The sequence below is a fragment of the Trichechus manatus genome, unplaced genomic scaffold (genome assembly GCF_000243295.1).
Source record: "Trichechus manatus latirostris isolate Lorelei unplaced genomic scaffold, TriManLat1.0 scaffold00125, whole genome shotgun sequence".
In the NCBI taxonomy this organism is placed as follows: domain Eukaryota; kingdom Metazoa; phylum Chordata; class Mammalia; order Sirenia; family Trichechidae; genus Trichechus; species Trichechus manatus.
In genome coordinates this window covers 2231946-2254825 of record NW_004444061.1, presented here as the reverse complement: position 1 = coordinate 2254825, position 22880 = coordinate 2231946, and the positions used below count along the sequence as shown (strand labels likewise).

At 40.2% G+C, this 22880-nt stretch overlaps 1 protein-coding gene across 1 annotated transcript in view; it reads right to left on the bottom strand.

Annotated features, from left to right (window-relative positions):
* The window catches only part of PAWR (pro-apoptotic WT1 regulator), a 140737-nt gene extending 122063 nt beyond the window's left edge, over nucleotides 1-18674 (bottom strand). The window contains exon 1 of the mRNA XM_004384615.2: nucleotides 18070-18674. Coding sequence (XP_004384672.1) covers nucleotides 18070-18579 — 510 coding nt within the window. The 5' untranslated portion in view covers nucleotides 18580-18674. The remainder of the gene's footprint in view (nucleotides 1-18069) is intronic.
* Nucleotides 18675-22880: the final 4206 nt, after the last annotated feature.

The following is a 22880-nucleotide window of genomic DNA, read 5'->3' as shown; positions in this document are numbered from 1 at the left end:
TCTCTGCTTGTTTCTCTCTTTTATATCTCCAAAGAGACTGGCTTAAGACACTATCCAACTTGTAGACGTCATCAGCATAACCTCATCATAGTGACAGTTTACAACTCATAAGGAGATCACACAGAAACTCACAGTGATAGAGTTTACAACACACAAGAAAATCACATCAGATTTACAAAATGGCACACAATCATACAATACTGGGAATCATGACCCAGCCAAGCTGACAGATATTTTGGGGGGACACAATTCAAACCACAACAGTAGGTTATAGATATGTCCATATTATACAGTCCCAATGTATCAAAATAAAAATGGAAGAAAATGTGTCAAATTAATAATAGTAGTAATCTATAGATGATCTTTGCATAATCCTGTTTTTGCTGTGTTTTGATTTTTTCATTTTTTTTTCACAAAATTTCTACAGTAAGAAGACATTTCTTTTTATAACCAGAGAGGGAGAAATCGAGAAAGGAGGAGTAGAAGGAAGGAAGGAAATATTTTTAGAAGCTGAGCAAATAGTTAATACGTGAGAAATGATTCAAAGGCAATGTCCATCCTTTACCACCTGCATTCCAAGATGAACTGGAAGAATCTAAGAATGAAATAAACATCTGCTTTTATATTAAGTACAGGGCAAAGCCCAAACCCAGGGACACAACAAACTATAAACTTGGACATGGTTATACACCAAGAACTGACTCTGGCAACTTAATATCACTAGAGTCCCCCACCTCCACTCCATCCTGCCCCTTACCAAAAAGTCACTCCCAAATCTATTTCAGTACAGAATTATTTTGTAATCAAAAGAATCACATGGTACAACTTTGTTTAGAGCCTATTCTCTCCTTTCCTTTTAACCCATGCAGAAGTATGGATTTATTCTACTGTATACAATTTTTTTTTACAGTATTTGCTATTGTTTACAATTCTTGAATAAATAATTACCTCTGAAGAAGAAAATCATCTTAATGACTTCAAATTAGACAGGCAAAATTTTTCACTTCCAGAAGCTGTCAGAATTATTACATAAACAGGTATGGACAGAGGAAATAAGTGTTCCGTTCAGCCAACAATACTAACAAAGAACATACATTAAAGTCTGAATTCCTTGGCATGGCATTTAGATCCATCACGATTGGGCCGTCTCATTACTCTCTGGCTGTTCTCCATTCACTCCCCACCATGAATTCTCTACATATCAAAGTTTTCTCTGCTAAAACATATCTCCCTTCCTTCCAACAACTATAACCAATGTGTGGACACTGGTACTAAATAGATGTGGAGTCAAATCCAAGTTCTGCCACTTATTTGTATGGCCTTTGGGCAAGTCACAACCTTTCTGAGGATCACATGAGGAATATAAAAACCCACTTTGTGAACAAATGTGAGGATTAGAAATAACACATGTAAAGTCCCCACCACAACCACTGCCCCACCAGGGCTCCAGGCATACAGGAGGCATGCAGTATATGCTACTTTGAGGGACAGAATAGCAGGGGTGAGGGTCTGGGAACCATGGTTTCAGAGGACATCTAGGTCAACTGGCATAACAAAGTTTATTAAGAAAATGTTCTGCATCCCACCTTGGTAAGTGGCATCTGGGGTCTTACAAGCTAGCAAGCAGCCATCTAAGATACATCGATTCATTCCAACCCACCTGAAGCAAAGGAGGATGAAGAACACCAAAGACACAAGGAAAATATTAGCCCAAGAGACAGAAAGGGCCACATAATCCAGAAACTCCATCAGGCTGAGACCAGAAGCACTAGATAGTGCCCGGCTACCACCAATGACCACCCTGACAGGGAACACAACAGAGAGTCCGTGACAGAGCAGGAGACAAGTGGGGTGCAGAACTCAAATTCTAGTAAAAAGTCCAGAATTAATGGTCTGAGACTGGAGGGACACTGGAAGGCATGGCCCCCGGACATTCTATTAGCCCAGAACTGAAACCATTCCTGACGCCAACTCTTCAGAAAAAGATTAGACTAGACTATGAGACATAAAATGATACTCGTCAAGAGAGTGCTTCTTAGCTCAAGTAGATACATGAGACTAAATGGGCAGCTCCTGTTTGGAGGCAAGATGAGAACGCAAAAAGGGACAGGGGCTGGTTGAACAGACACGGGAAATCCGGGTCGAAAGGAGGAGTGTGCTGTCACATTATAAGGAGAGCAGCTAGGGTCACATAGCAATGTGTGTGTAAATTTTTGTATGAGAAACTGTCTTGAACTGTAAACTTTCACTTAAAGCACAGTTAAAAAAAAAAAAAAAAAAGAAGTTGAGCAATTGAGGAAGACCAATAACCTGAAGGTGAGGCAGAATTAAGGGAATATTTCTGCAGGACTGGATGAACCAAGACGTAGAGGCTGAATATTTCAGAAACAAATAAAAATAAGCATGATCTGAGAAAAGGAGGGAAAGTTAGCCCTGGAACAATATACTGCTAGGCTCTGCTAGACGTAAGACGGTTGAGGTTGAAATGCAGCATAAGTTTTGAAGAGAAGTCCGGAAAAACCGAGTTAATACTTTTTATAATGGACTAGATGATCTCTAAAGACTTTTCCAGCTCAAAGTATTCAGTTATGTAATTTTTCATACCAACGGAAAATCTTTCAAATCCATTCCTTTTTCTCCTTTACTACTGTCTTTATCCTAGCAATCACTATTACAATACTCTTACATGAATATTCCCACCTCTAGTCATTGTATGCTCCTAATTCCTTTTTCATCTCACTACTTGATCTTTGCAAACCATTGCTTTACACATTTTACACAAATTAATGTAGATGTTGACATAGATACAGACACAAATGGTTGTATATGTATTGGCATATACATATACATTATAATATTTGATTAGAAAATGCAAATTTTGTCCACACAATTGATATGGTAGGGAACAATTTGAGCATAATATAAATTTCACGTTTGTTTATGTTCAACTATAAGAAATACTAGGTAAGTGTAGAAAACTGCAATCCAGCCACACAGAAAATACACACACCTCAAACATCCACAGGTACCTCAATTTGCTGCACGTTTTAGAAGCCACACTCATCTACATCTGGGGTTACACTTTGAGTCTGATTTCAGATAACACTCCTTCCCCACTTCACAATACCTTACAAGCTAAAATCCTTCCAATATCCACTTGTACAAGCAAACTTTAGGTTTTTTCCAAAGTAAAGTGCCATCTTATTGTAGTACTTCTGTATTTCTTAATCATTTAACATGCATAGAATTATACTATTGTCGTTACTAGGTTTCTATTTTTTTATGTGCCACTGATAAAATTTTTGAATGTTGTTCCTCTAATTCCATTTTCCCATATACCTTTATGGTTTTTAGTGTGCAACATTTCATATTGTGATGCATTTCAGGAACATGTATGTTGCATTACAGCATACACATACACTCTGATTACTGCAGCTCTGACCACTGATTTCATACCAAAGTCAAAGGCTATAAACAAGGTGAAAAAAAAAAACTGTGCACACCTCACAATTATCTGAAGGTTCTAGTACCTACAAGACTCTGAATGACCTAGACCTTTTTTTGAATTGAAGAAAGTCTCAGTAAACACAATATGGAAAGAAGTAAACAGCTGTTTATCTTAAGATAATTTATTAATATAACAATTCAAAAGCCACATCATAAGGCAAAGAAGCAGTAAACTCCTTTCCCAATGAAGTAACGTTTAAGAATTTTAACATCAAATAGCACAAAACATATCCATCTCTATTTTTGGAGTATGAATAACACCATAAAAATATACATGATAAATAATTAAATACACACTATGCTGTATTTACAGTGTGGTTCTATTTTTTACATAGATACACAGAATTATTAAAAATATTAATATGTATAATAGAACAGGTGATAATTTTCTCTATACTTTCTTATATTTCCACAAGGGAACTAAAATGAACACATTACTTTAACATGCTACTTTACCAGCAGAAAAAAATTAATTTCAGGTTATATAATTTGGTTTCGATCAACTTTTCGTGTATTATGGGATATCAAGAAGTCTTGTCAAAAATTCAAAACCCACTCATGGAACAAAATTGAGAACCGAGATGTAAATCCATACACCTATGGTCAGATGATATCTGACAAAGGATCAAAGTCCATTAAATGGGAAAAGACAGTCTTTTTAACAAACGGTGCTGGCAAAACTGGACGTTCATCTGTAAAAAAATTAAACGGGACCCATACTTCACACCATACATAAAAACTAACTCAAAATGGATAAACACCTAAACCTAATACAAAAAGATCATGGAAGGAAAAATAAGGATAACACTAGAGGCCCTAATACATGTTATAAATACAAAACAAACCATAACTAACAATGTACAAACACCAGAAGAGAAACCAGATAACTGGGAGCTCCTAAAAATTAAACTCTTACACTCATCGAACGATTTCACCAAGAGAAAAGAGAGAACGCAATGACTGGGAAAAAATTTTTGGCTAAAACATACATGGACAAGGGTCTAATCTCTAAAATCTACAGAATACTTAAACATCTCAAAAACAAAAAGACAAACAGCCCAATTAAAAAATGGGCAAATGATATGAACAGACACTTCCTTAAGGAAGAAATTCAGGCAGCTAACAGACACACAAGGAAATGCTTGTGATCATTAGACATTAGAGAAATGAAAATCAAAACTACAATGAGATATCACCTCACTTGACATTACCGGCAGTAATCAAAAAAACAGAAAATAACAAATGTTGGAGAGGTTTCAGGGAGAATAGAACTCTTATGCACTGCTGCTGGGAATGTAAAATGGTACAACCACTATGGAAAATGATATGGCGTTTCCTTAAAAAGCCAGAAATAGAAATATCATACAATCCAGCAATCACACTCCCAGCATATATCCTACAGAAATAAAGAGCCATCACAGGAATAGGCAGATGCACACCCACGTTCACTGCAGCATTATTCACAATAAAGAGAAAGATGGAAACAACCTAAGTGCCCATTAACAGATGAATGGATAAACAAATTATGATACATACACACAATGGAATACTACTCAACAATAAAGAACAATGATGAATCCGCAAAACATCTCACAATCTGGAGGGCATTATGCTAAGTGAAATGAGTCGATCACAAAAGGATAGACATTGTATGAGACCACCATTATAAAACCCCAAGAAAAGGTTTACATACAGAAAAAAGAAATCTTTAATGGTTTGGGGGGTGGGGTGGAGAGTATAAGGTGGTGGTAACCTGTTGCCATTGAGTCAATTCTGACTCATTGTGATGCTATAGGACAGATAGAACAGCCCCATAAGAGTCTCCAAGGAGTGCTTGGTGGATTCAAACTGCTGAGCTTTTGGTTAGCAGTCATAGCTCTTAAACACTATGACACCAGGGCTTCCTTGGTGACAGTAGACAAGTGTTAACTTTGGTGAAGGGAAAGACAATGCACAATACAGGGGAAGTCAGTACAACTTGACCAAAACAAAGTCATAGATGATTCCTAGACGCATCCAAACACCTTGAAGGGCTGGGGACCATGGTCTCAGAGGACATCTAGGTCAATTGGCATAACACAGTTCATAAAGAAAATGTTCTACATCCTACCTTAGTGAGTAGCATCTGGGGTCTTAAAAGCTTGCAAGCAGCCATCTAAGATACATCTATTGGTCCCATCCATTCTGCAGTAAAGAGAATGAAGAAATCCAAAGACACAAGGAAAATATTAGTCCAAAGGACTAACGGACCACATGAATCACAGCCTCCATCAGCTTGAGCCCAGAAGAACTAGATAGTACCTGACTATCGCCACCAACCACTCTGACAGGAATCACAATAGAGGGTCTCGGACAGAGCAGGAGAAAGTTGTACAACAAAATTCAAATTCACGCACACATAAAAAGACCGGACTTACTGGTCTGACAGATACTGGAGGAACCCCTGAGACTAGAGTCGCCAGACACCCTGCTAACTCAGAACTGAAGCTAAGGTCCTAATGTCCACTTTTCAGTCAAAGATCAGACAGGCCTATAAAACAAACAACAATACACGTTGAGGAATGTGCTTCTTAGTTCAATCAAGTATAGGAGACCAAATGGACAATGCCTGCCCAAAAGCAAAGACGAGAATGCAGGAAGGGACATGAAAACTGAAGGAATGGACTCGGGGAATGCAGGGAAGTAAAGGGAAAGGGGGAGTACTGATAAAATGTGGGGACTGAAATCAATGTCACAAAACTATTTGTGCATAAATTTTTTAATGAGAAACTAATTTACACTGTAAACTTTCACCTCACAGTAAAATTAAAAAAAAAATTTTTCGAAAGCCAAAAGTAATTTGACTGTTCGCGCTATCTTACCTTTTATTCATATTCTTCAAGTATCATCTTCTGAATATTAACTCTTTCCCTCATAACTGAGATTTCCATTCTTTTAAATACAACTAAAAAATATTCTACGAGAAATTCCAAAAGTCATAGAAAATTACTTCATACTTTACATAACCAGCAAATTTCTCAAAGAGGTAAGATTAAGTAGTTCACTCATATACCCACAGACAAGCTTGGTTTTAAATGGTATATATTAATTCATTACAAAACTTTTTTATTCTGTATGTTAATTTTATTTATCCTAATCACTTAGTCCCCTAGAGTTTATATTAAGAATCTTCTCCAGGGGCTGGTCCCTCCTGATAACATGCCCAAAATATGTGAGACAAAGTCTCGCCATCCTTGCTTCCAAAGAGCACTCTGGCTGTAAGTCTTCCAAGACAGACGTGTTTGTTTTTCTGGCAGTCCATGGTATGTATATTCAATATTCTTTGCCAATACAATAATTCAAAGGCATCAATCTCTCTCAGTCTTCCTTATTCAATGTCCAGCTTTTGCAGGCATATGAGGCAACTGAAAATACCATGGCTTGGGTCAGTCACACTTCAGTCCTCAAAGTGACAGATATTTTTGCTTTTCAACACTTTAAGAGGTCTTCTGCAGCGGATTTGTCTAACACAATACGTCATCTGATTTCTTGACTGCTGCTTCCATGGGCGTTACCTGTGGATCCAAGGAAAATGAAATCCTTGACAACTTCAATCATTTCTCCATTTATCACGATGTTGCCTACTGGTCCAGTTGTGGGGATTTTTGTTTCATGTCGAGGTTTAATCCATACTAAAGGCTGTAGTCTTTGATCTTCCTCAGTAACTGCTTCAAGTCCTCTTTGCTTTCAGCAAGCAAGTTTGCATCACCTGCATAACACAGGTTGTTAATGAGTCTTCCTCCAATCCTGAAGTCCCATTCCTCTTCGTATAGTCTAGCTTCTCGGATTATTTGCTCAACACACAGACTGAGTAAGTATGGTGAAAGGATACAGTCCTGATGTACACCTTTCCTGATTTTAAATCACGCAACATCCCCTTATTCTGTTGTATGTAGAGGTTCCCCATGAGCTCAATTGAGCGTTCTGGAATTCTCATTCTTCACAATGTTATCCATAATTTGTTAGGATCCATACAGTTGAATGCCTCTGCATAGTCAATAAAACACAAGTAAACATCTTTCTGGTATTCTCTGAATTCAGCCAAGATTCATCTGACATCAGCAACGATATCCCTCGTTCCACGTCCTCTTCTGAACCTGGCTTGAATTTCTGGCAGTTCCCTGTCAGTGTACTGCTGCATCAGTTTTTCAATTATCTTCCGCAAAATTTTACTTCTGTGTGATATTAATATTAAAAATATGTGCCATAAATACCAACCTCTATACATACGGATGGAGCCCTGGTGGTTCAGTGGTTAAGAGTTCCGCTGCTAACCACAAGGTTGGCAGCTCAAATTCAGCCCTTCCTACAGGGCAGTTCTACTCTTTCCATATAGGGTCGCTATGAGTCGGAATCAACCCAATGGCTATGCGTTTGGACACACAGAATTGTAACCTATAACATAAAATTTCTTTATCTATTCAATTCAGCAAAACCCTAACACAATATTCACTTTCAGAATACAACTTTTTCTTTAAATTTAACTATATGAAATAAAAGATTATTATTAAAAAAATATATTGTGACCTGTAAAAGTCTGGTGAATGAAATTTCTAAAGACTATCAGAATAAAATAAGCATTTATTAGCCAATTCAGATGCTAAGATTTGAACTCACTAAAGCTGTTTCTACCTCTGAAATGTACAATTTTGCTGCTTTTAGAAATTAAATATTCTGGGAAGAGGCCCCAAATAAGTAAAGCATTACTCAAGAAGAAGAACAAAGTGGGAGGCCTCACACTACGTGATTTTAGAACCTACTATACCGCCATGGTACTCAAAACAGCCTGGTACTGGTACAACAACAGATACATACATCAAAGGAACAGAATTGAGAATCCAGACATCAATTCATCCACCTATGAGCAGCTGGTATTTGACAAAGGCCCAAGGTCTGTTAACTGGGGGAAAAGACAGTCTCTTTAACAAATGGTGCTGACATAACCGGATATCCAGCAGTTTTTTGAACTTAAACAAGACCCATACCTCACACCACGCACAAAAACTAACTCAAAATGGATCAAAGACTTAAATATAAAATCAAAAACAATAAAGATCATGGAAGAAAAAACAGGGACAAAGCTAGGAGCCCTAATACATGGCATAAATACAATACAAACCTGAAGAGAGACTAGATAAGTGGGAGCTCCTAAAAATCAAACACTTACTTACGCTCACCAAGACTTCCCCAAAAGAGTAAAAAGACAACCTACAGACTGGGAAAAAAATTTTGGCTACGACAAATCCAAACAATGTCTAATCTCTCAAATCTACACGATATTGCAAAACCTCAACAACAAAAAGACAAACAACCCAATTAAAAAATGGGCAAAGGATATGAACAGGTACTTTGCCAAAGAAGATATTCAGGCAGCTAACAGACACGTGAAGAAATGCTCACGATCATTAGCCATTGGAGAAATGCAGATCGAAAGTACAATGAGATATCATCTCACCCCAACAAGGCTAGCGTTAATCCAAAAAACACAAAATAAGAAATGCTGGAGAGGATGTGGAGAGACTGAACACTTATACACTGTTGGAGGGAATGTAAAATGGTACCATCACTTTGGAAATCGATTTGGCACTTCCTTAAAAAGCTAGAAATAGAAGTACCATACGATCCAGCTATCCCGCTCCTTGGACTATATCCTAGAGAAATAAGAGCCATCATACGAATAGATATATGCACACCCATGTTCACTGCAGCACTGTTCACAATAGCAAAAAGATGGAAACAACCTAGGTGTCCATCAATGGACAAATGGATAAACAAATTCTGGTATATCCACACAATGGAATACTACGTGCAACGATAAAGAACAATGATGAAGCCGTGAAACATAACACGGAGGAAGCTGGAGGTCATCATGCAGAGTGAACTTAGTCAGTCACAGAAGGACAAATATTGTATAAGACCACTATTATAAGAACTCAAAAAAAGGTTTAAACACAGAAGAAAACATTATTTGATGGTTAGGAGGGTGGGGAAGGAGGGGGAGGGTTATTTACTAACTAGATAGTAGATAAGAATTATCTTAGGTGAAGGGAAGGACAGCACACACTACAGAGGAAGTCCGTACAACTGGACTAAACCAAAGCTAAGAAGTTTCCTGAAGACAACAAACACTTTGCAGGACAGAGTAGCAGGGGTAGGGGTCTGGGGACCATGCTTTCAGGGGACATCTAGGTCAACTGGCATAACAAAGCTTATTAAGAAAATGTTCTCCTGTCGACGTACATAAGTTGCGTCTGGGGTCTCAAAAGCTTGCAAGCGGCCACCTAAGATGCATCAATTGGTCCCAACCACCTGGAGTAGAGGAAAATGAAGAATACCAAAGACACAAGGAAAGTAGTAGTCCAAGAGACAGAAAGGGCTACATAAACCAGAGACTTCATTAGCTTGAGACCAGAAGAACTAGATGGTGCCCAGCTACCACCAATGACCACCCTGACAGGGAACACAACAGAAAGTCCTGGATGGAGCAGCAGAAAGGTGGGATACAGAACTCAAATTCTAGTAAGAAGACCAGATTTAATGGTCTGAGACTGGAGGAACCCCGGAAAGCATGGCCCGGGGATTCTCTATCAGCCCAGAACTAAAACAATTTCCAATGCCAACTCTTCAGACAGGGATTGGACTGGACTCTGGGACATAAAGCGATACTCATGAGGAGTTTGCCTCTTAGCTCAAGTAGGTACAAGAGACTAAATGGGCAGCTTCTGTCCAGAGGTGAGATGGGAAGGCAGAGAGGGTTAGGAGCTCGTTGAATGGACATGGGGAATCAGGGATGGAAAGGAGGAGTGTGCTGTCACATGTCACAGTATGGGGAGAGCAATAAAGGCAACATAACAATGTATGTATAAATTTTGGTATGGGAAAAAATAAAAAATTAAATATTCTTACAATGTTATCCAGAGGTGCTGCTCAGTGTAATTTTAAATAACCTAAGGAGAATATAACAGATTGCTGAGGGTCAAATTCTGTACCAGTAGGTATATGGCTATAAACACAAACATCTAAGACTTAAACTGAAATTTGCCTCAGCAATAACAAAATACAGTGAGAATGAACTGGCTAGTCAAGAACACTTTTGCCTACAGGCAAATGAAACAGCACAAAACATATCCATCCCTAGTTTGACTACTGTTGTACTTTACTCAGTGGAAAGCTAAAACTTAAGTACCACACGTTCTAGGCACATAATGAAAAATTAAGATGAAAATATAAAAGCACTTAGAGCATAACCTTGTGAATTTACTAAAAAACCCACTGAGTTGTACATTTTAAAAGTATGAAGTTTATGGTATGTGGATTAAATCTCAATTTTTAAAAAGAACACAAAAGCACTTAGAAAATTTCAAATCCTTATATATGCCAATAATTTTAGACTTCTAAAACATTATATCAGCATACTGTTAAGTAGCATAATTGTTTTCTGGCCAGATCACACATACTAAAAACCAATGTCAAAACAACGGACATGGGGAATCAGGGATGGAGCATAAATAAGCCACCAGCATGATGATGATTTTAAATAGGAATCTGGATGCTACTTCCTATATGTTTATTTGCGCTCAAATTTTTCTATTAAAGTTCCAACTTCCTCCAACTTTTATAATTTTCAAATTCTACAGGAACATGATGTTGTTGTTAGTTGATAGTGAATTGATTCCAACTCATGACGACCCCATGTATGCAGAGTAGAACTGCTACATAGATTTTTCAAGCCTGTGACCTTTCGGAAGCAGAATGCCAGGCCTATCTTCCGAGGCACCTATAGGTGGGTTTGAACTGCTAACCCTTCAGCTAGTAGTCAAGCTCTTAACTGTTTGCGCCAGGGACTCCTATTAGCATCCTATAATTTTACCCCTAAAATAAAATCTGTCTTTCTTAAATGAGGTATATAGTATGTAATACACTGAAGTATGATGAGACGGTTATTAAGCACCAGGCTATAGGGTCACTGAGTCAAATCAACTCGACAGCACTGGGTTTTGGATTTCGATATGAATACACACTATCTCTACTCTGCTTCTTACCGCATATGTGACCCTCTGGCAAGTAAGTAACTTACTCTCTGCCCCATTTTCCCATAGGGTTGTGGTAAGAATTAAATGAATCAGTATATATAAAGTGCTTATTAGAACAGTGCCTGGGACATAAAAGCACACCATAAATGTCATCTACTTTAATTATGTAACTATTGTTTTTATAGAAAAAGCACCTCAGCTCAAACAACTCATTACAAATCCTGATAATATTAAAATTTCAATTAACTTTATCAATAAACTCAAATATTTAGACAAGCTGGGCTTAACATTATATTAAGCAGTCTCATGTTTACACTACATCTACCCCATTCACAAGTTTAATTTTCTCCAACTTTGGATCACTATTAGTTCACCTCCGGACTCATCACATAGAAGGGTGGACAGTCTGGAATATAATGGGCATACCAAAGGCATTTCTTAATCTACCTGGATTTATAAGGTTTACTAAGTAAACAATGGTTACATAATTAAAGTAGATGACATTTATGGTGTGCTTTTATGTCCCAGGCACTGTTCTAAGCACTTTATATATATTGATTCATTTAATTCTTACCACAACCCTATGGGAAAATGGGGCTGAGAGTAAGTTATTTACTTGCCAGAGGGTCACATACATGGTAAGAAGCAGAGTAGAGATAGTCTGTATTCATATCGAAATCCAAAACCCAGTGCTGTCGAGTTGATTTGACTCAGTGACCCTATAGCCTGGTGCTTAATAACCGTCTCATCATCAAATATGCTGAATAATTATGACCTAAATTGTGTTCATTTAAAAGTACTTTGATATATTAAATGCTCTTTTACCCTCCCTTTAACTATCCTAAGTGTTATAACCCCATCTTGACAGAAAAACAACATATCTTTATTATTTAACTAAAATCAAAGATCCACATCTTCTAACTGCTAGTCAAAGATTCTGGTATTCTGAAAGATGTTCACCTGTGTTTTGCTGAGTATGCAACGCATTCGACTGTGTGGATCATAACAAATTATGGATAACACTGCAAAGAATGGGAATTCCAGAACACTTAATTGTGCTCATGAGGAACCTGTACATAGATCAAGAGGCAGTCGTCCAAATAGAACATGGGGATACTACATGGTTTAAAGTCAGGAAAGGTGTGTATCAGGGTTGTGTCCTTTCATCACACTTATTCAGTCTGTATGCTGAGCAAATAATCCGAGAACCTGTACTATATGAAGAAGAACGGGGCATCAGAATCAGAGGAAGACTCATTAACAACCTGTGTTATGCAGATGACACAATCTTGCTCGCTATAAGCGAAGACGACTTGAAGCACTTACTGATGAAGATCAAAGACTACAGCCTTCAGTATGGATTACACCTCAACATAAAGAAAACAAAAATTCTCAAAACTGGACCAGTAAGCAACATCATGCTAAACGGAGGAAATATTGAAGTTGTCAAGGATTTCGTTTTACTTGGATCCACAATCAACACCCATGGAAGCAGCAGTTAAGAAATCAAACGATGCAGTGCACTGGGCAAATCTGCTGCAAAAGACCTCTTTAAGGTGTTTAAAAAAAAAAAAAAAAAAAAGATGTCACGCTGAAGACTAAGGTGCGCCTGACCTAAGTCATGGTATTTTCAATCACCTCATATGCATGCAAAAGTTGGACAATAAATAAGGCAAATCGAAGAAGAACTGATGCCTTTGAATTACGGTGTTGGCGAAGAATACTGAATATATCATGGACTGCCAAAAGAACAAACTCATCTGTCTTGGAAGGACAGCCAGAACGCTCCTCAGAAGCAAGGATGGTGAGACTTTGTCTCAAATACTTTGGACATGTTATCAGTAGGAATCAGTCACTGGAGAAGGACATCATGCTTTGTAAAGCACAGGTCAGTGAAAAAGAGGAAGACCCTCAAGGAGATGGACTGACACAGTGGTTGCAACAAAGGGATCAAGCATAACAATGATCATGAGGATGGTGCCAGGCCCGGGCAGTGTTTCATTCTGTCGTACGCAGGGTCACTATGAGTTGGAAATAACTAGATGGCACCTAACAACAACAACAGTCAAAGACAGATTTATATTTTGCTGGTGTTCAAAAGTTTGCTGAGCAAGCGATACATTAGCTGGTAAGAAGCATTCTCTGGGTCTACAAATTTGACCTTAATTTCTATTCAAATTCCACGCTTTCACTGTTTTCCTCAATTCAGAGGTTGAATTATTTAAGATAACCTCCAATAAAAAACTATGGAAAAAATATAGGAAAATAAGCTAAATAATGCAAGGTAGGGTAATTTAATTCTTAACAATGGTCCTTTCCTTAGAAACACAAAAACATTTAAAATACTACTCTAACCATTTATTCACTTTCTATGATCTTGAGCCAATTAAGCTCTCTAAGCCTTGGTTTTCTCCTCTGGAAAAAGGGGTAAAAAGAGAAGCTCTAACTACCACATGGGATTGTTGAGAGGATTATGAAAACATAATGCACGGTAGCCAACCACTATGAAAACGTAAGTTTTCAATATATGTTAACTGTTATCATTTAAATCAAAACTTCAGTGCCATATGACCTCTACCTATCGAAAGACTGTATTGTCTATGGCAATCATCTCCATTAATCCATTCATGCAAGCCTACTCAACAGCAATAACTTCACAAGCACTGAGAACAGGTGTCTTGAGTCTCTCAGCAGCCTTCCTGGACTATGCATTTCCTCTTTGAGTTAGGTAATGTGCTCAGGGCACTATCCTATCACTGTTCTCAGCACACGTCCTTTTATTACTTGAGAGCTCCTTGCGGGCAAGGACTGTGTCTTATTCATTCCTGTATTCCCAGACTGCAGCTCAATACTTCTTAACCCTGACTCACATTAGAATCACATGGGGAGCTTATAAAAATATTAATGCCTGGGATCCATCCCAGATCCATTAAACCATAATGAGGGGAGGGGAAACAGCTTAGGTAGGAGGCATTTTTTAAAGATCTTCATATGATATTAATGTGCTGTCAGTGTTGACTACTGCATTCTGATATTTAACATACTACACAAATACAAAAAAAAAAAAAAACCCCAAACTCGATGCCGTCAAGTCGATTCCTACTCACAGCAATACTATAAAACAGAGTGGAACTTCCCTCATAGGGTTTCCAAGGCTGTAATCTTAACGGAAGAGCCCTGGTAGGGCAGCAGTTAAGCGCTTGGCTGCTAACCAAAAGGTCAGCAGTTCGAATCCACCAGCTGCTCCTCGGAAACCCTACAGTTGGAAGAACCCAGTATGAGCTGGAATCTGCTAGATGGCAACGGGCTTGGTGGTTTTTTGTTTTTCTTTTTTTTAATCTTTCTGGAAGCAGACTGCCACATCGTTCTCCAATGGAGCAGCTGGTGGGTTCAAACTGTCCACCTTTCGGTTAGCAGCCTTGTGCTTAACCACTGAGCCTCAAGGGCTCCCTCTTTATACAAATGGGTGCATGTAAATGCATATATGCATGTATAAATATATGCATAAATACATAACTATAAAAAAAAATATAAATAATACTCCGTTCAAGACCCTGATCCTCAATAGTTTCCCCCACTCCAATCATCTCTTCCCTTTAAACGCACGAAATATCTAATAAACATTGGTTACATGCTGCCTTAAGATGGCTTTTAAACTGTTAGCTCAATACCTAAGCTTTTTCATGTAATTATGCCTTATCACTCTTCCTAGATTACAGTCTTGCTTCTTGAGAATATGCACTGCCTTATTCTTGTTTTCTCTACAGTGCTTAGGATGGTGCCTTGAACATAGTCATGTAATAAACATTTGACTGATCTGCTAGAAGTACAAAAATTACTGGCAAAAAGTATGTCACATCCAAATTATCCAATTTGGTCTAATTATTACCAAGGAAATAGAAAAAAACATTAAAATTTTCTCTAACCTAATATACAAGAACTAGTTTATCTCATTAGAGAGCATCTGGATATTTACATATTTTATTACAGTTATCATACACAGTCTCCCATCCCCACCTGTCATTTTCAGTTTTTGACCTGCATACTTGCTAAAACTATCTTCTAGTTGATTTTGGTATCTTCCGCTGCTGTCAGGTACCTATATAATAATTTTATAATACTCTGTAATTAGTAAAATGAGTTAACGAAAGTCTCAAAAAATGGGTCACACAGATGTGTAATAAACACTTCTCAAAAGAACTTAATGTTTACCAACTACTAAAACAGACTCTTTACGTACAAGTTACGTGCTTATCTATTAATATAAACTTAGTTGGGAATACCTTATAAAACTAAGAGTCTTAATATCAGATATAATACAATTCTACTTTTGAATATTGACAGACTATAGGCAGATTTTCACCTTTACAATATTTTCATACCTGAAAATTTTGTAAAATGCAATATGACTTTTTCAAACAAGAGTGCAAAGTTGTAATACACAACTAACTCCACAACAGGTATTCTCATGGTTGAAATGACTAAAAGAAATGGTACATAATTCTAAAAGGGCAACAATCTGAAGACATGAAAATGGTGCACTTTTAAAGTTTTGTGCCATATATTCTACCACTATTAAAATAATCTGAAACACTTGATTTGTTTTTAAAAAACTAAATACGGAGAGGAGGCAATTAGATACTGTGGTAAAACATTACCATGTTGTGTTATTAGGTCAGACATCATGAAGCAGATAGAGCCATAGTTACCACTAAAAAAAACAGTCCTCAACTCCCTATTCAATAAAAAAGGATCAAATTCCACAGACAAAAATGGTACCCTGGGTTATTTGTTTTTAAGGAAGATTAAATTTAGGCGTTGCCAACACCCAAACGAAAAACATTCCAGAGTATTAGACTCAAATGTAGTGGAGAGTCATCTACATTCTCAGCACTATGTTCCCTTATCCAAAGCAGGAATATTAACAAAGGATGTTTCTCAGGATCTCACAAGATACACTCTACTTATTTACCACAGTAAACATTACCCTTGTTTTAAAAAAAAAAAAGTACTTGAGGAAATAATTTTAGCGCAGGCAGACAGACAAAAAGTGAAGTTTAATATCTGCCAAGATATTTCTCAAAATAAGGCCCCCGTCAGATGAACAGTGAGGAAAAGATTGAAGATGACAAATTCTTTTATTTGGATCATCAGCTAATTTTAAAAATAAATCTGAGGAATGCAGCTCTTCCAAAGCCTTGTCTTCAGCTTCCCCTTAACCTACATGTTTTTAACTAAAAAAAAAAAAAAAAACCTAGAAATTTGATGACCACTCTTATGAATTCCTTTTAAAGCAATTTAATGAGTAACAGATCTTTTGTGCAAGTAGCAAACCGCAGAGGAGTTTTGCTGGCTGATAAAAATCTCTCTGGAACACTCCTATAAAAACACATCCTACAAAGAAAAACTCTTGATTTTCCAGGTAAATCACAGTCAAGGCTTAAAAATTTGGGTATGTTTGATATACACCCTAATTTATTGCAAATGCTTTTATTTAAAACCACAAGTAAGGTTAGTAAATTCTTAATAGCTATTTACTAAATGTCAAACTTGAGTAAATCAGAAGGCCATGAGTAAAAAAATGTGAAACCTACAGAGCCAATGAGAAAAAAGATGGAGCTACTTTGGGTGAAACAAGATAGTTGAATCACTTCCCAAAACCGGTGAGCTACAAATTTTCATTTCGGATTGTTCTGTTTTGTTGGGGGTAAGGAGTCATACACTAAGTTAAAATGCTTCACCACTCTAATGGAAAATGCTCCTGCCTGCAGAAATGTTCAGACTGCCCCAAAACACCAAAAGGCAAAAAAACACCCAACGCTACCATAAGTGTGTTCCAGAATACACAGGGCCAAACACTTAAATACGAGGAGAGATCATCATTTAAACTAAAAGAACTGCTGGTTGCTACTGTGTCCCTACTGTCCTAAATATTACTCAGAAAAAAACTGTGTGTTGTGCAACACTATTTCCAAAAAAGTTGGTTTATATACGAATTAGTGCATACACTCCTTCGGAGTCACGGCAAAATAAAGGTAACTTGGATATTGCTAAAACCACATTTGCTTCACAGGTGCCATTAACCAGTGTCAAGACAGTAAGTAAAGATAAGTAATCTGATACCTTAAGATGGACACGTGGGAAACTAAATGGACTATATCATCATCATCACTAATCAATTTTTCTAACAGTTAAAACATAAACACAAGCCTAGGTAGGCAAGTCCTGGAGCCACAAGTTGTTTTTCCACCACTGTAAAGTAGCCTGGGTCAGAGCCCTTAGTCCGGATGTCCGAAAAGCACGTGTCCTAACTTTGGATTGGGGGAACTTCCCAGAAAGCATTTGTTCCAGAGTAAAACTCCATCACCCTCTGCCTGCATAACTCGGTGAAAGGATAAAAACAACGAGGTAGAGAGGGTAAACTCCGGACCCCGGAGACCGGGCTCGCCCTAGAAGAAGAGACAAGCAGGCCCGCCAAGGTCCGGCTCACCTCTGTCGCGGGGATGTTGACCACGCCGGTGGACCGCCGTTTCTCCCGCAGCTTTCTCTTCTCGATCTGCCCCTTGCCTTTCCTGGCGCTGGGGCCCGAGCTCTTGCCCTTCTCCGGGCCGCCGTCTCGCTCTTCCTCGTCGCCCCGGAGCGGCGGTGGCCCCGAGGCGGGGGCGGCGGCAGCAGGGGGCTCATCCTCGGGCCTCCGCGAACCCGGGACGGCCCGGGCCAGAGCCGCGGGGCCGACAGAGCAGTTCACGCCCCCGGGGCTGGGGGCGGCAGGTGCGGCGACGCTGGCCGGAAGGTTGTTGTTGAGCTCGTTGGCCACCGCTGCCGCCGAGGTGCCCAGCACCGCCGCTGGGGGCTTCCCGGCCGCGTCGCTGCTGCCCCCGCCCGTGGCAGCCGGGCCCGGGGGGTTCTGTTTGGCGCGCATCTTCTCGCGCTTCGCCTTCCACTCCTCCAGGAAGTCTGTGGTGCTGCCGCTGCTGGCCCGGTAGCCACCAGTCGCCATATTCCCAGCGGGGCCGGCAGAGCTCTCACCTCAGGCTGCCCACCCCCGCTCCAGCCGCCACCGCCTCTTCCTTCCCACGGCCAGGAGGATGCAAGGGAACGACCCCACGGCGCGGAAACAGCCGCGGCTCCCCCAGTAGCTGGCAGGTCTGAGGGAAGACACAAGAGGGGAGCGGGGAAAGGAAACGTGAGGTCCTAGCTCGGCCCGAGGGTCTCCTCCTCGGCCGTACCCCTGAGAGCCCCAGCAGAGCGCGCCCACTTCTCGACAGAAAGCGACTGCCGGGCCTCGACCCAGCAAAGTTTCTTCGACGCACCTACACGGCGGGCGGCTGGCTGCACCCTGAAGGGGATCGCCGCGCCTCGAGGGGAGGGGAGGAGAGAGAGATGACCCCACCCCCGAGGGCCCAGCCCCCGCCGCCCGCCCCTTTCTCACCAGGGTCAGCGCCTGCAGCGGTCGGGGGATCGAGACGAGACCTCGCCACCTGTCGGTCTATTTCACCGCCCGCCCCCTGTCTCCGGCCGCCGCCAGGCCGAAGTCCCCACTACCTATACCCCCATTGGGGAGAGAGGCACGGAGCCCCTCTCCGGCTCGGGGGGAAGGCGGGGACCCGAGCAGACACCAGCTGTCCGGCCAAGCCGAGGAGGTGGCAGGCGCCCGACGCCAGCGCGGGCGACAGGTCAACTCCTTACCTCGGAAGAGTTTGGGGTAACGAGCACGGAGCAAAGGGGCGGGGAGCGTGCCCAGGTGAGCCAAAGCGGCCGCGCAGTCCCCAGCCGGCGCGGAACAAGCCGCGGCAAACTCGCCGTCCCTTGCTCGCGGCTTTCCTGGGATAGGAGGGAGGGACAGAGTAAGAGCGAGGAGCGGGAGGGGAGCCGAAAGGCGCCGAAGCTCGAGCGGAAAGGCCCGAGGCGGCGCACAAGGGGCGCGGCGTAGACGGGGAGGGTCGTGCCGGCCGACGCCCCGCCCCCAGCGCTCAGGTGCGCGGCGCCGCGGTTGGGCCGCCGCTACTGCCCTCACTCGGCGCTCCGCGCCCGCCGTCCGCGGTTCGGACTACACATTCCTGGGCTCGCCGCCTCGGGGCGTCCAGCCCCTCGGCGCCTCCGACTCCGCGGCGGGAGCGGCTCTCCACGCCCTTCATCCCAGTCCTCTCCTCCGCCTTTCCCGTCTCCCACTACTCTTCCTTTTAAGTACAAGACCAGATTTTTCTAGTGAAAAGTCTTGATTGCTGCTGGCTGAGGGCGAAAGTGCAGTCAACTGGTGGTGATTCAGGGCCTAAATAGCCAGGATGGGGAATACCCACGCGTCCCTTTTCCTAGTCCTTGCTTCACTGAATTTCAGATGAACTAGGGTGGCGAACAGGAGAACGGAGAGAACCAAAACAAACCCAGTACCCTCTTTCTGAGAAGAATCTGTGGTTCCTTATGAAAGGCTTGGCTAAAAGGAGGCGCTTAAATTGTCGGCATAGGGTTTGCATTCATTCCTACCTAACTTGAAGGTTGGTGGTTTGAACCCACCCACCTTCCCAGGGAAGAAAAGGCCTGGAGATCTACTTCCTTAAAGATTACAACCAAGAAAACCCTATGGAACAGTTCTGCTCTGTAACACCTGAGGTCGTCGTGAGTCTGAATGACTCAATGGCAACTAACAACAACTATTATCTTAGGTTTGCAAGAAGAAAATTAAAAACTCATTTCTACAAGGTATTGTATTGGCTAACCCAGTCCTATTTGGAGTTTTCCTGTAAAATTAAAAACTCATTTCTACTATGTATTTATTGTATTGGCTAACCCAGTCCTATTTGGAGTTTTCCTGTTAGCCTTGTCTGTACACCTCCTCTTTACAGATAGTGAATTTAGCAGCAAACCTCCTTAGGGGAAGTACTAAAGCTGTACTGATGACGATTTGAGAGAAGCTAGGAAGGTGACTGTCTATATTTTTCCATCCTTAACATGTCAAAGGGTAAATCTTATCCTCAGATACAAGTCATCAAAAATCTCTGTATCAGGACTAGGTGAGCTGCTGCTGACAGGTACCTGAGAAGACTGACCTCACACTATTCAAGTAGTGCCAGAGCACATCATTGTTGTAGACTACAAATGCCAGGTCACCATTTTGTAAAAAGTAGGAGAGCCCTGAGTCACTCTATTACCTAACAGATCTTTCTTCCTACTTAATATGCCTGTTTTGCTTAGGTGGCACATGTGGGTGGGCAGTCAGTGTGTGCCTGAGACAGGGATCAGAAAAGGAGAAAGTGATTCACATGCTATTTATTTCGGAGGGAAAGTCACAATCCTGGTCTTTGCTTTGAGGTAAACATATGGGTAACTGTGAGAGAGCTCTGGAATACTCATTGGAAAAATAAAGGCCTCTTTGAGAATAGTTTTTAAAGGCTGGATATCTGATTGCCTAGCTGGTATCACAATGGGTGCCACAACCGAAATTCCTCAATTGCAGATTCATTATTTTCTGATTTTTAAAGAAGGGAAGGGGTAAGGGTTGAGTATTAAACATAGTCACAGTAACCTTTGTAACTTATCAGAGGATTTTCTCTTGGGAGCCTGTGCCATATAGTGAAAAGAACATATAGTCAGCCTGGACACAAACATATATTAAGTAACTGAAAGAGCTTGGGTATTTTATTTACCTTCTCTGAAACTAAGCTTTCTTTACTACAGAATCAGCAATAACAACACATATTTTTGAGCTGTTACAACAATTAAGTGATACTGCATGTGAATGCAAGAAAGGTGCCCTCAGTAAACATAGTCCCTTCTATTAACAGACTATCAAACAGAGCCATGGGTCTCTAAAAAGTGTGCGGGTAGAGGCAGGCAGGCAAATAAGATGAGTGTTACTGAATATACGATATTAACTTGAAAACAGTAGACTTATGAACTAGGATAATACCTATGCCACATAAACATTTATTACTGCATCTCTGAGACCAGGTGTCTTAGTATTTAATAGACTGAGTCAGGAATGTTGGCCACTACTGACTTGTGTGGCTTTGGGCAAGTTACTTAACTTTTGTGCCTCTGTTTACTTATGTATAAAATGGGGATAATAATACTTCCTACACTGTGAGACTGTTGTGAAAGTGCTTGTGGTCCTTAGATAAAAGATTGTCTGTGAGTACCAGGGTAGTTATTATTAGTCTATAAAATGCCCTAGGAACCATGGATGAAAGAGATTATTGGGGTACAAAGCACAAATATTGTTATTGTTTGGATGAAAGAGATTATTGGGGTACAAAGCACTATGTATTGTTCTCATTTATTATACCTTTTTTGTCTTCATCTTACCATTCTTAATATTCCCAAAGATATATTTCATCCAGACTGCTTCCAACATTGCACCAAGGTGTTTAGCTGAGTGAGCCTTCAATTGCAAGATGTTTGCATATTCTTAATCTCATGTATAGCATTCTGATTAAATAATCCTCAAGACTCTGAGCTTGGTTTCTCAACATCAGCACTATTGACACTTGTGGCTGGATAATTCTTTGTTGTGGGAGGCCATCCTGTGCATTGTAGAATATTTAGCAGCATCCTTGGCCTCTACTTACTAGATAACAGTAGCACACTCCCCCAAGTTGTGACAACCAAAATTGTCTCCAGACATCGCCAAATGTCTTCTGGGGGACAAAATCATCCCAACTTGAGAACCTCCAAGCTAGCCTAAAATAGCTAATTTTTATGACCCACTTGACCTTAATAAAAGGAAATATGATGATGCTAACAAAAGATTCATTTTAATATGTCAGAATACTTATTCTAAATGGTAAGTCTTAATGTTTTCCAGGCAGTGAATTAGCTATGAAGTGAAATAGCCTGTTTGGACATGGTGAAATAATTAATAGCATATTGGGAAATAGCCATTTTGCCTTTAGTGTAAATATTTCTGGAGCATATGCAATCCATCCTCTTTTTTTTTTAAATTAAAATAATACACATACATAGTTTTAAAAATCAAACACTTTAGTTCTACAAAGATTATAACAAAAAACAGCAATTACTTCCCTACCCTCCCCACTCCCAGAACTTTGACACTCTTGGCTGTTTCTGCTAATATAGTCTTCATATCTGTTTTTTAAAATATGCTTATCTGCTATTTTACTTCTTAATTTTCCAATTTTTAGATATCCTTTATTGACTTCATAATGCAGAAGAAAAGGAATTAGCTCTTTCACACCAATTAAATATATACTTTTCTTACTCCAAACTCCCATTTATACTTATATCATGATTTTTATTCAAAGAGTTTACAGTATTATGACTATGCAGATATTCAAAGCTGAGACA